The sequence below is a fragment of the Urtica dioica genome, chromosome 2 (assembly GCF_054948205.1).
Source record: "Urtica dioica subsp. dioica isolate 48M chromosome 2, U.dioica_male_clone48M_v1_H2, whole genome shotgun sequence".
Classification (NCBI taxonomy): Eukaryota; Viridiplantae; Streptophyta; class Magnoliopsida; order Rosales; family Urticaceae; genus Urtica; species Urtica dioica.
The window spans coordinates 54,482,272-54,498,716 of record NC_142757.1 but is presented as its reverse complement, the minus strand read 5'-3'; the positions used below and the strand labels follow the sequence as shown (position 1 = coordinate 54,498,716).

General features: G+C 33.5%; 3 protein-coding genes across 3 annotated transcripts; all 3 read left to right on the top strand.

The window, feature by feature from the left end:
• The first annotated feature begins 199 nt into the window (after window positions 1-199).
• Window positions 200-2,108, top strand: LOC149405763 (pathogenesis-related protein R major form-like). The gene is made up of 2 exons (XM_089608029.1): window positions 200-656; window positions 1,496-2,108. The coding sequence occupies exons 1-2, from the start codon at window positions 235-237 to the stop codon at window positions 1,683-1,685; spliced, it is 612 nt and encodes a 203-aa protein (XP_089464155.1). The 5' UTR covers window positions 200-234; the 3' UTR covers window positions 1,686-2,108.
• A 1,035-nt stretch (window positions 2,109-3,143) lies between these two features.
• On the top strand, window positions 3,144-7,317 carry LOC149405762 (thaumatin-like protein). The gene is made up of 3 exons (XM_089608030.1): window positions 3,144-3,373; window positions 6,265-6,500; window positions 7,074-7,317. The coding sequence occupies exons 1-3, from the start codon at window positions 3,149-3,151 to the stop codon at window positions 7,315-7,317; spliced, it is 705 nt and encodes a 234-aa protein (XP_089464156.1). The 5' UTR covers window positions 3,144-3,148.
• A 1,625-nt stretch (window positions 7,318-8,942) lies between these two features.
• On the top strand, window positions 8,943-11,951 carry LOC149405761 (thaumatin-like protein 1). Its single transcript, XM_089608027.1, has 2 exons — window positions 8,943-9,601; window positions 11,688-11,951. Exons 1-2 carry the CDS (start codon window positions 9,180-9,182, stop codon window positions 11,935-11,937), a joined length of 672 nt encoding a protein of 223 aa, XP_089464153.1. The 5' UTR covers window positions 8,943-9,179; the 3' UTR covers window positions 11,938-11,951.
• Window positions 11,952-16,445: the final 4,494 nt, after the last annotated feature.

Here is a 16,445-nt window from a genome sequence, read left to right as displayed (position 1 = left end):
TCACAAAATATCAATTTACCAACAACATGCATGACGTGTCAAATTTCCTGACATGACGTAGTAATCATCATGAATTCGAGGAATTTCCAAGCCATACTACTGGAAGAACAAATCGTCACATAATGTTATTCCCACTAATATCCCTAGTCTCCTCTATATAAACCCACCATCTCAACCCATAGAACTCACACCACAAGCATTTCCTCAATATATACTACTCTTACATTGATCAACATGAGGTCTTTCAAAACTCTCTCGTTTTTCCTCTCGCTCCTCGCGATCACTACAACCCTAGCCCTGTTGCTTCCTTGGTCCGAGGCGGCGAGGTTCGACGTGAGGAACAATTGCCGGTTCACGGTGTGGGCCGCGGCGTCCCCGGGGGGAGGCAGGCGGCTCGAGCCGAGCCAGACGTGGTCCTTCAACGTCGCGCCTGGCACGACTGGGGGCCGCGTGTGGGGCCGCACTGGGTGCAACTCTGGCGGAACTGGATGCCAGACTGGCGACTGCGGGCGCCTCGAGTGCCAGGGCTACGGCCAGTCACCCAGCACTCTAGCCGAGTTTGCCCTAAATCAGTATCAGGGTTTTGACTACGTTGATATCTCCCTCGTCGACGGCTTCAACCTTCCTATGGACTTTAGCGGTTGCCGCTCCCTCAGGTTTTATTTTAGTGCATTCTAGCCATCTATATGTCTAGACAGCTAAGGCCTCCTAGGGGCTTTGTTGGGTTATTTTAATCTAGTTTCTTTATTGTTGTAGAAACTATGTGTGTGTCTATGACTTTGATGTGTTGATTTAGGGACCATATCCAACAGGCTCAAGCCCCTTCTCAAAATTTTTTTTTAAAAAAATATATTTTTACTATGATTTTATTTATTTTTAAATAGTTTACATATGTAAATTTTATTTTTTAGACCTTTGAGAATGTTTTTTTTTTCGATTAGTTTCCCGTGCTAAACATTTCTAGCCCTCACTATAAAGGAAAAAAATAAATGAAAAAACCGTAGATAGTGGCTTATTAAAGGATCTAGACAATGAACAAACTTTAAAGTACCGTTGCGAACACAGAAAATAAGAGGGAAAAATAGGAGAATCCAAATTTTATTATGTGTTTAGAGTTTGAAAATATGAAAAATGAAACAAGCAGGATCCGAAAGCGTGAAAGTAGACAAAAATATGGGCACGTTGCAAAAATTAGGATTGATTTCATTTATCACCAAATATTTCATGGGAAATAGAGTCTACTTATTAGTTGTACAATTGTTCTTCGAATCCAGATCTTCTGTGGTGTCTCTCTTGGTGTCCCTCCTAAAAAGAGGTTGTTAGATTTGGACGGACCCACAACCATCTTAGGCTGGGCCTTGGCTACCCCCAACTTTTTTGTGCTGCATTTTAACCTTTTTGAATTTTTATTTGCTATATAACTAAATTATTACTCTATGGCACATTAAATTAATAATATATAAAATTAGCGATGTGTGTGATTGATGATGATTAGGTGCACGGCGGATATAAACGGGCAGTGCCCGGGAGGGCTGAGGGTTCCGGGAGGGTGTAGAAACCCGGCCCCGTGGAACAACAGGGATTTCTTCAAGCAACGATGCCCCGATGCTTACAGCTTCCCCGAGGACATGAGTACCAACAAGTGCCCTGGTGGAACCAACTACAGAGTTACCTTTTGCCCTTGAAAAAACAACCCTACCCAATATATCTCTACTTATATTTATATATATATATATATGTATATGTATATGCATGTATATGTATATGTATATGCATGTGTGTTGTGTTGCAATGAATAAATGCGTGCACTACTTGTTGCATTAGAAGAAGGGTTTTTATGGAAGAAAAAAAAATCTAGACGATATCAAGTGGTGTTTGTATAATGTTTTTGTTTTGATTTCCGTGTATGTGTAACTCTGGATAACTACTTGTTGCATTAAAAGAGCTGTTATGGAAAAGTTTACTAGAAGATATCTATGTATTGTACGTATTATCTATCATTTTCATATACTTGATATTTTTTGTGGCTAAAATTGCTTTATCCGCGACTCTCTAGGATTTAGCCACGAAAAATATGGCGGCAAAAAAGTATTTTTTGTATTGGAACCAGAAAGAAAGAGTGTGCACTGGGACGATACCTAATTCTCATTAGGTAATTTTTTTTACTTATAAACACAGTTTCACTAAATAAAGCATTTATTCAAATTGAATAAAAATTATCATATCTTTAGAATGAATATATTTGAATTGTGAAACAAGCTAATTTTCGAGAATGAAATGAACAAGAATAATTTGTCCAAAGCAAATTTCGTCTAAAACACAATACAACAAGAGTACTGAAATAAAATGTCTTTATAACAATCTAAAATTTTCAATTGCTTTAACTTCAATTTTTTGTGATTACCCACATAGCTGTATATTTCACCGTAACTTAACTTTCAACAATTTAGGCAGGGGCAAACTCACATTGACTATGTGAGTGGGATAGTCCCAATGTGACTATGATAAAGATGGATAGAAATACTCGTAATAATTAATTAATTGATTACACACTCATTACTGCTTGGTTGCAATATCTTTCGCATTCTTAATAAGTTAATACTTGTTAAGTAACTTCGGAATATCGCTTAGATTTAAAAAGATACAACGCATCTTTTATTTTTGCGAATATAATGTTTGATTTGTCTAATTAACCACACTTTCAAATTTTAGATTTTAGATGAAACGAAAAATTCAATGCACACAAAGATGAGTGAATAGGTGTAAAATGAAAATTTGAAGTATTTCTTGTATTAAAGTATTTTATTTGCATAATTAAGATTCAAAGACTCATATCTATACCTCCATTAAAATAGAGTCCCATATCTATCCTTATTAATTAAGCTATGGAACTAAGATTCTAAGCTATGGAGCTAACTCAATTAGATTCTTGTCAAAATTAACCATGCTCATCATAGTCGTGACTCGTATCTACTGCCCGGCGGCTATTTCGCACTACGTACTATCTCTACGTCTCTACTCTAGAGCTAAATTAATCATGCAAACAAATCAATCCACTCCAAGTGTGATTTGTACATGTATAACACCTTCTATATAATCTCGTACTCATTATCATATTATATTAATATAACGTAAGACATAACCATATATGCTCATACCAACAATGAAAATGTTGTCCAAAACCCTATCGCTCGTTGTAATTCCCTTCTTCCTCATTTCTTCTCTTGGGCTTATAACAGTCACAAAAGCGGCCTGTTTCGACATCCGAAACAACTGCCCATTCACCGTGTGGGCCGCGGCCGTGCCAGGTGGTGGCCGACGGCTTGATCGAGGCCAGACGTGGACCATAAATGTTAATCCCGGCACGACCCATGTGATGACCCGGCTTTTCAGACCGTCATACTAAGCTTAATTCTCTTACTTTAAAAAAATAGTGGATAATTTTTTTTTTTTAAAACATCGTTTCATAAATTTATAAAGTTTAGATTTTAAAATAAAAACAACTTTGAAAATAACCAACATTTGAAATCTTACAAAAACATTATTTGAAAATATGAGAAACACTTAATTCGGAATTCCAAACTAAAGTAGGTGGTTGGAAAATTCAACGGAAATAAAACCATAAAAATTCAACTTCAGTTTTGCACAACTAATTAAACTTGGAAAGTATCTTAAGCATAAAAATCTCAAACCGAGTGTTTATAAAATTTCGTAGCAGAAGTCTTTTAAATAAGCGAGCGGAACCAAAACCCAACCCCTTAGCCAACGAACGCCGCTGATCCACCCTCCTCACTTATTCATTTGTTGCTTACCTACAATACGGACGAAAACACATAATATGAGCTAACGCTCAGCGAGAATAACTATAACTCACAAAAAGATGAGTAATGCAATGCATGACCGATTAATTAGTGTTTTAGTTCTAACGGTGTCATTGTCTTTCGTATCATAAATCTTATCATATTTTATTCGGGGTGCCCCTAGAGTAGTCGTACCAATTTTCAGTGTACACTTTGGAAACGAACTACGGGGCTGCGACCTCCCATAGTTCGCACCATCTAACAAACATATCATATGAGAAAACTCCCTTTATGAGCCCGTAGGTCGGCTCGAGAGAATTCTCTTAATACCTCCGTAGCTCGAGGCGGTACGACTCTCTTACTTATCTTATCACTTGATTATTTGCGTTACATACAAAGATGACATATGACATACCATAAATAAAACATGCTAATAAAAAGAACATGTTATGCCAAAGTTGTAATAAACTCATACATAAACTCATCATAACAAGACATAACATAATAATCACAATTCACTCAATAACACATACACGCATATAAGAAATATCACACAATCAATCATATAACACATATTAACCAATTCAGATCACACACTCATCATAATTAATTTTAAACTAATCCGTATTGTAGTGAGATTATTCTCACATTGTTTCGGGAACGTGCGACTTTAAACTATCGAACGATTGGAAAACGTATTTGGCTCGGGACCTAAACGAAAGAATGAAAATCAGGTTCTAATAAACAATTTTTGGCGTGATAAAGTTTCTGGAAAAACTCAGAGACGGGACTCGAAAGTGAGAAGACAAAAATACCCTTTGCTCTAGGGTTTTGGAAAAACAAAGATTTTCGAGAAAAATTCTGGAAAAATTCCATATATTAGAAAATAAAATTTTAAACATTTTCTTCTTCAGTGGAAGTGCCAAAATCCGACTCCAACATGACGAAAACTAATTTAAACATATATTGTCTAAAAATTGAGTTTTAGAGAAAACGGGACAGATCTGAGCACTTGTTAAGATAAAGGCTGAAAAAAATACTTCCGGTAACAGAAAAATCCTAATTATTTTTATATATAACAATAACAAATATATGTGTCTCGTATAAAAATTTCATGCCAAAATAAGTTTTGCAAGTATTTTAAAAAAATAGCAAAACATGCTGTTTGAAACAGAAATAAAAAGTTTGCATACTGACCGTAATTGAATTTTAGAAAAACCACGGTTCATCCAAAAATTTCGAAATTTAAAACATGTATTACAAACATCGTGAATATTTTGGTATAAAAAATTTCAAATCAAAATTCGTTTTGTAGCTATTTTATTAAAATCAAAACAAGCTGATTGGATCATAAAAAAAAAGTTCTACGTACCGATGGTAAAAGATTTTTATAATAAAAACGGTTAATCCAAAAATCATGAAATTTAAAACACATACTGAAATCATCTTAAATATTCATGTATAAAATACTCAGATTAAAATTATAAACTAAGCCTTTTTTTTATATATATGTAACCATTTACGTTACTTCTCAAAAACCTTTGCAAAACAAGAACTATTGTATTGAGTATTGTTCATAAGAAAAAAAATATAACAATCAATGTTATCATGTAAAATATGTCACATAGGGAAAAAAATACCTCTGAATAATTCAATCGTAAAAGATGCTCCTTGATCTTTGTATGAACATCAAACTCAAGGTAAATACTACTAGGTTAATTAGGATTTTTTTTTTTTTTGAAAAGGATGAAAAGAAAGAGAGAATATGGAAGTGTGTGTGAGGAAGAGGGAAGAAAATGAGTATTTGACCGTAGCTTCAGAGACAGGCAAGAGAAGATTCAAAAGCAACCAATAGAAAGTCTCATATTAATCTAATTAAATCACAACTTTAATTCTTTCATAAAATGAGTGTGGACAAAAAGGTAACGATTGCCTTCCATTCTCTTAATACGATTAAATTACTGAACGTAAGTAGCCATATATAACCATATTCAAAAATAAAATATTCTCTCCACACACTTTCTTCATATATTTTTTTTAGGTTTAATAAAAAGGAAGTGTAAAACACCAATTCGGAAACTATATTATTTTGTTTTATTGTGACTAATATCAAAAGAAAACTTTGCCACCGATTGATCTATACACATGCATATATGTGTGTATATATATTTATATGTATGTATCTAAGAGAATAACTATAGCTAATCAAAACTTTCCTCATACAACTAAGGAATACCTTATAGACTGACGTGTATTGGTGTGTATATAAATATACACATAAAAAAAGATTATTTTTGTATTGTAATAATCTTTTAGATTAATTTACTTGAAGCTAAAAAAAAACTCACAGCCTGGAAACGAGCATAACACAAAAGGCAAGAAAAAAAAATTATAAAAAAAAATGTATATTATCTCCCGAATTTCTAATTATTTGATGGTAAAGTTTTGGAGTTTCACAACCCAGGCTCGTATTTGGGCTCGAACCGGGTGTAGTTTTGATGGGTTGGGTCGGGGCAGGTGTCAGACCGGAGACTGTGGTGGGGTCCTAGAGTGTCGGGGCTATGGTCAACCGCCCAACACCCTAGCGGAGTACGCCCTCAATCAATTCAACAATCGCGACTTCTTCGATATCTCATTGATCGACGGCTTCAACGTCGCTATGGACTTTAGCCCTACCTCTGGAAACTGCCGCGGAATTAGGTACACTCGGTTGTTTTTATTTTATTTTTATTTTTATGTCAAAGTATAGTCTTACTCTAGTTATTATCAACATAGGTAAAAGAGAGAAATTTGCGTTTAATTAATATAATCTTGCAAAAAAGTATAAAGGGAAGAAGAAAATCAAGATACAACTAGTTTGAAAGAGATAAAATGAAATGAATATATTTGTTCAGTTTATGACTTATGTCATATTATTATAATTTTTTAAAATTTTTTATTTTCTGTTTAAAATATAGTTAGAAGTTGATGACATCCCGTACTTTTACGATCCGTAATCCGGATTACGTGTCTTAATTTTCAGTCTAAATATTCAATAATTAATAAGAAAATAGCTCAATTTATACGACAATATGTGCCATATATAGCTATATACTACGAGAAATCTTATAAATAATATTTTTGAATAGTTAAACTATAATTTTAATCGAGGGTACGTAAACCATTGACTTATATATAAAAAAAATCTCTTGTTATTTCTTATTGTAATATATAGGTTTAGGAAATAAAAAGGTATTATAATTTTGCGAGAGTCACGTATTTGTTTGGATTCAGGTGCACGGCGGACATAAACGGGCAGTGCCCTAGAGAGCTGAGGGCAACGGGCGGGTGTAACAACGCGTGCACGGTGTTCAAAACCGACCAATACTGTTGCAATTCCGGAAAGTGCGGGCCCACAGACTACTCGAGGTTCTTCAAGACTCGCTGCCCCGACGCTTATAGCTACCCAAAAGACGATTCCACCGGCACTTTCACCTGCCCTGGTGGGACCAACTATAGGGTTGTGTTTTGCCCTTAGAATCCATTTACAATACTATACTTACTTATATATCTATATATGATCGATGTTATGTCATCACTATATAAGCGTATGCTATATGATAATAATTAATGCTTGAAAGTTAAACCATGGATATCTAATTGGCTTTTGTATCACTCTTCATGGATATAGATATTGTGCACGGATACTGTGCTTATAGTATCCTCTACCAACTCACTTTTTTTTTTTTTGAGGAATCTACCAACTCACTTTTGAAATGGTGTATTAGTTCATTTATATTTTGGCCAACTTGCGTAATCAGTTTATGGACTAAAAAATAGCTGCATATAAGACCCTAGGATTGATTGAGAATCAAAACAATATAAAGCATAGAGTACAAGTGTTCTTTATGTAACAAGTATATCAATTCCCACATTTAAAATAAAGAAAAGCGTATGTATGTTACCAACGACTCTAGCTTGTAATATTTTTTAGTCCATAAACTGATTATTTTAGTCCATACCACTAAAATAACAACAAAAAATAATAACCTTTCATTATTACAGTCACTTTATTATCTCTCACAATCACAATATCACAGCACCTCCAATTCAATCACACCACGAGCTTCTACGTCCTATATCTTTATTTTTCTGTCTCATATCATCATACTTAATTAAGATTAGTAAGTGCCGACACTTTAAAAAATTAGATTATATGCATTAATAACGCTTATTTTTGTCCCGCTGGTATAATTGTTATGTGATCGAATAAATATAAATTTACTAACGAGTCGATGGGATCGAATACTTGAAAAATGAAACAAGTTGTACAAGTTTACCCTTTAGTAACCCTTTTGTAGAAAATGGTTGTAGGGCCTGTCTGTTACCATCATATATGGTACGTAGAAATTAATGCCCTGTGTCTTGAATCAATTTGTTTTTACAGCCACTAGATTTTGATACGACCAATCAAATGCACGTCGTCACGCGGAAAACATTACATGTCGGCTGGCTTTAAATATATATATATATATATATATATATATATATATATATATATATATAATACAGATGTGTAGATAATTTTTTTTAAAATACCATAGTACTAACATCACATTTATTACATACGTTCAAATCAGAGGCAAATCTATAAAAATGGACGCTATATTATTAGATCTTGATCACTTAGTTAAATGAATCAATTTCCAGCAGCATTAGATAAATTTCATAATATTTAAAATGTTTAACTAATTTCATCAACCCACTAATAATTAGTGTCTTAGAGGTTAGAGGTGTCTAAATTTAACGCATCTTATATTTTTTTTTCATCTATATCATTCATTACAAAAATAAAAAACACCTATGGGTGTAACACCAATAATTATTTAAAGTGAGTCCCACTCTACTATTTTTTTAAATTTGTTTACGAGACTTGTGGTATATAATTTATTGTTTTATTTACTTTAATATACAAAAGAGGTGGGATTGGTGCTCTGTACATGCACCAATGTCTAATTTATTGGTGGGCCCACTTGACTACGTAGTTCAATCAAAATTAGGCCAGTTTTTTCAAAATTTAGCATATATATGCCAATTTAACTTCATATATATATATATATATATATATATATATATATATATATTTTCACGTTACTCAGCAAAATATCAATACGTAACATAACATGACTAGTCATACTTCCTAACATGACATCATATCTCCTTCATCACAAATCGGCAGAATTTTCAGACCTTCTAGTCTCTAGCTACATCGAGAAAAGTCGTGACGAAGATCGCTAGTAACACTCTCTACTAAAAGAGCCTCTATATAAACCTCCCATATTATCAACCCATAAAACTCACACCACCACATATACAACAACAAACTAATAGCACATTAATATGAGGTCTTTCAAAACCCTCACCGTTTCGCTCTCTCTTTTCGCAACCCTAGCCCTATTGCTTCCTTGTTGGTCCGACGCGGCGACTTTCGACATAAAGAACAACTGCCGGTTCACGGTGTGGGCCGCGGCGGTCCCGGGAGGAGGCAAGAGGCTCGATAGCGGGCAGACGTGGACCATCAACGTCCCGGCTGGCACGGTCGGGGGCCGCGTGTGGGGCCGCACCGGCTGCAACTTCGGCGCAGGCGAGTGCCAGACTGGCGACTGCAACGGCGGGGCCCTCGAGTGCCGAAACTTTGGGAAGCCGCCGAACACGCTGGCGGAGTTTGCCCTAAATCAGTTCCAGAACTTGGACTTTATCGACATTTCGCTCGTCGACGGATTTAACCTCCCCATGGACTTCACCGGTTGCCGATCCATTAGGTAATTTTTATTTTTGGACATCCCGAAAATAACTAGCCAAAAATGAATTTTATATATAAAAAAAAAAAAAACTAAGTTGATTGATCAGAGTTTTTGATCAACAAATTCCCTAAATAATACACATGTTATATATGTATACCACATACGTATTACAACAAATTATTAGTAAACTAGCGGTGTTAAACAAAATGTTTTAATAAAAGAATAAACTAGTTATTATTTTAGTGTGTCCATTACATTTTTCAAGAGTTTTTATTTATTTATTTGAATAAATAAATTGGTTTAGCTAATAGTTTGACTAGTTTTCTAAACAAAAAAAAAATTGAAATTTTTTTAATCTTATATTGAAATTTTATATTTCAAAATGATTAGATTGCTAAAAATAATGTCTATGGTAAATGATTACATGATAATTAAGACAACATGTACGCTTTGTAGTATAGAATAGTCAGACATGAGTTTGACTGTTCTATATAGTTTCATATATAGTTTTAATTACAAATAATTGGCTGCATAAGCCACGGAAAGTGTAGCAATTTAAAATTAGCCAACCTTTCGTTAATTTCCTGTAAATAGCCATCTTGCTTACGTGGCAGCTTATTAATTGAATTAGTTTTACTTTTTTGTCCTTCAGCTATTTTAATTAGGCAATTTTTTTAAAAAAATTCGAATTAAATATTAAACCGAAAATGGAAGTTTCAAATTTGAAATTTGAAATTTGAATTTTGAGCAGATTTTGAAAGATATCAGCCATTAATTGTTATGTATTTGGAAATTTTTAACATTGACTTTAGTTAATTAGTTTCTATTTTCGTTGCAATTCATTAGGTAATTAATTTCGAATTAATTCTTCATTCATTGATATTTTTTTGTCTTCCATATATTCATAATTTCCAGAATTTTCGTGCTCAAAATATTTCCAGAATTTTTCAGTTTATTTACACGATTAACTGTAAATAGGCTTTGTATTTACAATGAATATACTGTAAATAAGCTTCGTTTTTACATGAATATACTGTAAATAGATAGCCTATTTACACGAACATACTGTAAATAGGCTATCTATTTACACGAACATACTGTATATTAAAAAAAAAAAAAAAAAAAACAACATAACCAACCAAACAAAGCGCGCAAACTGAAAACGAAACACCCATCCCCAAATATCAAACCCTAGAAAAAAACCCCAAAATAATAAATTGAAGCAGTTGAAGCAGTTGTTCCCACCGCCTCCACCTCCTCCGCGACCACCGCCACCGCTGTAGCCTCCTCCGCCATAAACGCCGCCTCAACCGCCGCCGAGCGACCTGCGCTCCGGTGTCCTCGTCCTCGGCGGCCGGGGTCTCCTCGTCCTCACGGTGCTCGGGATCGTTGCTGGCCATGGATGAATTAGGAGAAGAAACTAGAAGCGACGCGAAATGGAAGAGAAGAGCGAAAGAAAACTTAGGGTTTTACAGCGAGATCGGCGATGAGACAGAAACTTACAGATCGAGGACGGCGTCTTCGTCTTCCTCGCCGGTACTGACAGCGACCTCTTCGAGCTTGACGATCGGAGCGACCTGCGCTTCGGTGTCCTCGTCCTTGGCGGCCGGGTCTCCTAGTCCTCACGGTGCTCGGGATCGTTGCTGGTCATGGATGAATTCGGAGAAGAAACTAGAAGCGACGCGAAATGGAAGAGAAGAGCAAAAGAAAAAAGGCCTGGTTGATTAATGATCTTAATTAATAATCTTAATGACATTAATGGGCGGTTATATTTTCAGAATATTTTGTATTAAATGTTTTATTTTCAGCATGTTAATGGGCGGGAACGGTTGGAAGGGTAGTCTCGGCCAATTTTTGTTGTAAATAAATCCTCCTGGCTATTTACCACTTATTTACAGAACGTTGGCTAAAAATAAATTGGCTATTTTCAGGAGGCTACTTAGCTTAATTACCCTTTTAATTATATATGAGTTTGGCTATTCTATACTACAAAGCGTACATGTTGTCTTAATTATAATGTACTTAAGACAAATATAGTTTATTTCTTCTAAAAATATTTTCGATATAATTAACGGTACGTGTGTGATTAATTAACAATAATCAGGTGCACCGCGGATATCAACGGGCAGTGCCCCGGGGAGCTGAGAGCCGCCGGGGGTTGCAACAATCCGTGCACGGTTTTCAAGACCAACGAGTTCTGTTGCACCAACGGCCAAGGAAGTTGTGGGCCCACACGCTTCTCGAGGTTCTTCAAGGAACGTTGTCCCGATGCTTATAGTTACCCTCAGGACGACCCGACCAGTACTTTCACTTGCCCCGGTGGAACAAACTATAGGGTTACCTTTTGCCCTTGAACATGAACGAAACCCTAATTGATAATAATCTCATCTCTTTACTTAAATCTATCACTACTGTGTGTGAGTTACTACTTACTATGAATAAATTCGTGCACTATACTTGTCGCATGAGAAGAGAAGGGTAGTTGTGGAAAAGTTACTAGACGATACATCTAGTGTATTGTATTGTATTTTCATCATAATAGTATATGCTTTTGTTGTTAGGATTTTAAATCCCTAAAAAAATAATCCTAATTCAATTCAAGAGAAACCAAACCATAGATCTTAATAGCGGAAGCGTACCTGAATCCATGGATTGTAAACACCAAAAGTTGGATGATCTTCTGATTGCAGTTTGCCTGAGTCTGGAGAATTTTTGTTGATGAGGATACAAGAAAATAATCGTACGTACTGCAATCAGGGACCTACCCTGTTATTAATAACTGCCAAACAGTTACTAATAACTATTGCTTATTTCTAATTTGGCCCCTCATCAAATTAGATTAGCACTTATGGTAGCCACATAATAACTTCATGACAAATATGTCCTTAAGTCACAAACTTTATTCTAAATTAGATCACATCAATTTTGACTTAATTAATAATGACCCAACACATTTATTTAATGACATTAGTAGTCCCAAAATTATTCCAACATTTGTTTTTATTGTTTTCTTCGTCATTCCCCAAATGAAGTGAAAAAAGAGAGTTATACGGTATACATTCTACGACAACTAGAGATTAAAGTTAATTTATGCTATTATCAAAAGATTAATTTCGTGAAGTATAATCTATATAAAAGGAAAGTATAAACGTTGGGGATTATCAAATAATATCAAATACGAGACTGCGTACGTGTTTCATCTTTTGGCTATGTCTCAAGTGTCTGGACTAGGCTTGATCTTTGAACTTGAGATTTTAGTTTGTCTTCCGTGTCGTTTTTTTTTTTTTTTTTTTTTTTTTATTACGGGTACCATTTTTCCTCAATGATAAAACGACAACTGGAATGTGTCTCATATAATAGTTTATGTATTATTTAAGCTGAAATATTAAACACAAATGTAATATGTATAGTTTAAACTTACACTTTGCTTTCTGGTTATTTTCTTCGTTCTTATCACCTTAGCAAGATATAGTAATGACTTTTTATTTATTTATTTTTATATAAGAACATGAATACCTTATATTTCTTGTCTCTTATCCTCATATTAGTAATAATGCAATTTTTTAACAATCCTGGGCGATTTTAGCTAATTTGTTTTAAATAAGCTTCGTCTGATTATCTAATTTTTTGGAAAACCTATATTTTGACAATTCTATACTATTTTGCGCTTGAATACCTATATCTTTATATAGCCGAATAGTCATTAAACTATCATGTAATAGATCTTTCCTCGAATTATTTTTTGAAGCAAAATTGTTCTTAAATTATTACAGCATTTTAGTCGTTTATTTATAACATAAAGCCTAACTTATACATTAAAATAACGTGCATATAAATTTAAAAAAATATTATTATAACAAAATATTACTTCGTGTATTTTAAGATCATAATAGTACAGTTTAATTAGTTTTGTTTTTATAATCAACAATTTACTTAATATGCTTAATTTTTTTTAGTTGTGCTGGAGACTGGAGTTTCGTAGAACGAGATACTTTAAAAAAAAATTGACTAAAGACTCCAAAACCAATAATTTAAGATCACTAATTTCCAAACAATAATTTAGGAATTAGTCTCGTGTAATAGTTCATGTTGTAATTAAGCTAAAAAATCAAATACAAATATAATATGTATAGTTACCCTTAGACTTCCCTTTTTCGTTTTTTTCTTTGCTCTTATCACCATAGCTATATGAGTAATGATTTTTCCAATATTAGATTATAAATATCTTATATTTTCTTGTCTCTTATCCTCATAGTAGTAATACATGACTTTTCCAATATTATAGATAATGTACATATGGACAATCGAATCTTCGCTGCGTAATTCCACAACATCACACTAACGATAAATACTTCATTTTCAAGAATACTAAAGCTACTAAAATTGAACTAATGTCCTTCAGTCATCCTTCAACCTTATACGACCAGTCAAACGCAAGCATAATTATCGCCGTGCATTAACTTCAGAAAATAATTAGAAACAAGATATTGGAACGGGGATTGAAATACCGGAGAAAATTATCGGTCGCTATACCGGTTTTTGGCACTTTCCGGTAGCAAAATCACCGGTTACCATAGAAAACTAGATCGATTACCGAAACCCCCAAAATATGTTAATTTTTTAAAATTTAAAACTAGAGAAATTGAGAGAAAATTGGTCGGTATACTGTTTTTTAGCACTTCCCAGTAGCGGTATGAACAAAACCGTTAGATACTGGAAAAATCGCCGGTTACCAGCAAAAAAAAACTGGATTAGTTACCGAAACTTCGAAAATAGGTCAATTTTTTAAATTAATTTTTTTTCTTTTTTTAAATTTTAAAAAATTTCAGCCAATGATCGTGGGCCGACTTTTGAAATTTTTGAAATTTTAAGCCCATAGTCACGGGCTTTAAATAATAGAGGGTTGATTGCTTCAATGAGTGTGTAGTGTGTAAAATTGCAAAACGTGAGTTATAGTAATGATGAAGATATTTTGTAGACTATTTGCATTTTTATCATATGTATGAAAACAGTTATATATATATATATATATATATATATATATATAATTATGTGTTCACTGGATACCCTTCGGTAAATCAAGTATTTGTCGGTAAATCATGTCGATAATGGTAACTTTATCGATATTGTATACCTTTACTCTCATTGGATACCCTGGTAAACCATTGATATCTCTTGATAACCCAGTAAAATCCGAGTTTCGGTATAGCATCGATAACGATATTTTGATTATTGCTTGAAACTTGACCATACCCTTTGAAACAAGTTTCTAAACTCGACGATACCATTTTAAAAAAACGTTTTTTTTTCTTACCTGCTTAAGTTTTTTAAACATACATGTATAAAACTTAGTTCACCTTTTACTATTCATATTCATGAATATTAAGATGTATGTATACGTATTTTTCGTGTATACATATATAAACTTATTAGTTCACTTAAGTTAACAATAATATATATATATATATATATATATATATATATATATATATATATATATATATATATATATATGCGCGCACAAGGGCGGAGGCTAATGACCCCTGAACTTTTCAAAATTAAAATGTTATCTCTACATTTTTAATATTTTATATATTTATCCCAAATTATATAATTTTTTCATATTTGCTACTCTTGAATAATTTTTTTTTTACACGCCTCTTATAAATTTAATTATAATTTTTATCTCTAAATTTTACAATTAGTTCAAAATTATATATATCATTCAAGAAAAAGACTCATTATAAAACAATTTTCTTCATATTCACCTCTCCTAAATTTTCCCTCCTAGTTCCAAATTTTAGCTAGATCCGTCACTGTGTATATGTAGCTACTACGAAAATGGAGAGACTAAAAACAGGCTCGGCAAAGTATAGCAAAAGTCTTTCCCACGATAGACAAGATCGATCTTTTTCCATGGAAACATCTAATTAACGATCTCTCGAAGTTGAATAACGTGACAAACAGATGACATCAGTTTTGTCATGGAATGTGAGATAATAAATTGTGGTGTTGGCACTCTCTCTGAATTTTATTTAATTCTGTCCACCCGAGAGCCTATTTTTCTAAATCACTTAGCTAACATTCCACTTAACTTGTAAGGTTATGCTACACACCGGTTATCATTTATAATTATGTTAAAAAAGTTATGGAAACCATTAATATTTTTCATTTTAAAAAACTAAGAAAGCAAAATGAATTCTATGTTAAAATGAAAATTATTTTAATATCCCGAATAAATTGTTATAATTATTAAGTATAATTTATTAGAAACAAAGGTATTTAAACTTTTTGTTAGTGTATATTAGATATATAATTGGATTGTGTATAAAAATGAATTCTATAATTAAAAAAAAATTAAACTAATAATTCTTATTAAATTTAATTTATCTCAAAAAAAGAAAAAAATTCTAAATATAAACTCCAAAATACTTCATATTATTATAAATAAATTAAAATAGCAACATGGAGCATTGAATTAAACCATATGTTATGAGTCGTTTTTCCTTTCCAGGAAACATGACGGCCCAACCCAAGAAAAAAGAGATGCTCACTACGCCCGACCCAATAAAAATTAGGACAAGTCAGAGGACCACGTTATCAGTAGGTCTCAGGACTCATCAGTATGTTTCGGGACTCATCGGTTGGTCCCATGACTCATCTCTAGGTCTCGAGACTTATTAATAGATCTCAGGACTCGTCGATAAGTACCAAGACTCATCAGTAAGTCTCGGGACTCATCGGTTAGTCTCGGGATTCATCAGTAAGTGTCAGAAGTCATCAGTAGATCTCAGACCCCATCAGTAGGTCTCGAAATTCATCGATAGGACTCGGGACTCATTAGTAGGACTCAAGACTCATA

What these genes read in the sequence shown, in the direction of transcription:
- LOC149405761 (XM_089608027.1), top strand. Translation starts at nt 9,180, where the DNA reads ATGAGGTCTTTCAAAACCCTCACCGTTTCGCTCTCTCTTTTCGCAACC. An exon ending in ACCGGTTGCCGATCCATTAG is followed by an intron (nt 9,602 to 11,687) that starts GTAATTTTTATT and finishes AACAATAATCAG; the next exon opens with GTGCACCGCGGATATCAACG.
- LOC149405763 (XM_089608029.1), top strand. Translation starts at nt 235, where the DNA reads ATGAGGTCTTTCAAAACTCTCTCGTTTTTCCTCTCGCTCCTCGCGATC. An exon ending in AGCGGTTGCCGCTCCCTCAG is followed by an intron (nt 657 to 1,495) that starts GTTTTATTTTAG and finishes GATGATGATTAG; the next exon opens with GTGCACGGCGGATATAAACG.
- LOC149405762 (XM_089608030.1), top strand. Translation starts at nt 3,149, where the DNA reads ATGCTCATACCAACAATGAAAATGTTGTCCAAAACCCTATCGCTCGTT. An exon ending in TTAATCCCGGCACGACCCAT is followed by an intron (nt 3,374 to 6,264) that starts GTGATGACCCGG and finishes TTCACAACCCAG; the next exon opens with GCTCGTATTTGGGCTCGAAC. An exon ending in GGAAACTGCCGCGGAATTAG is followed by an intron (nt 6,501 to 7,073) that starts GTACACTCGGTT and finishes GTTTGGATTCAG; the next exon opens with GTGCACGGCGGACATAAACG.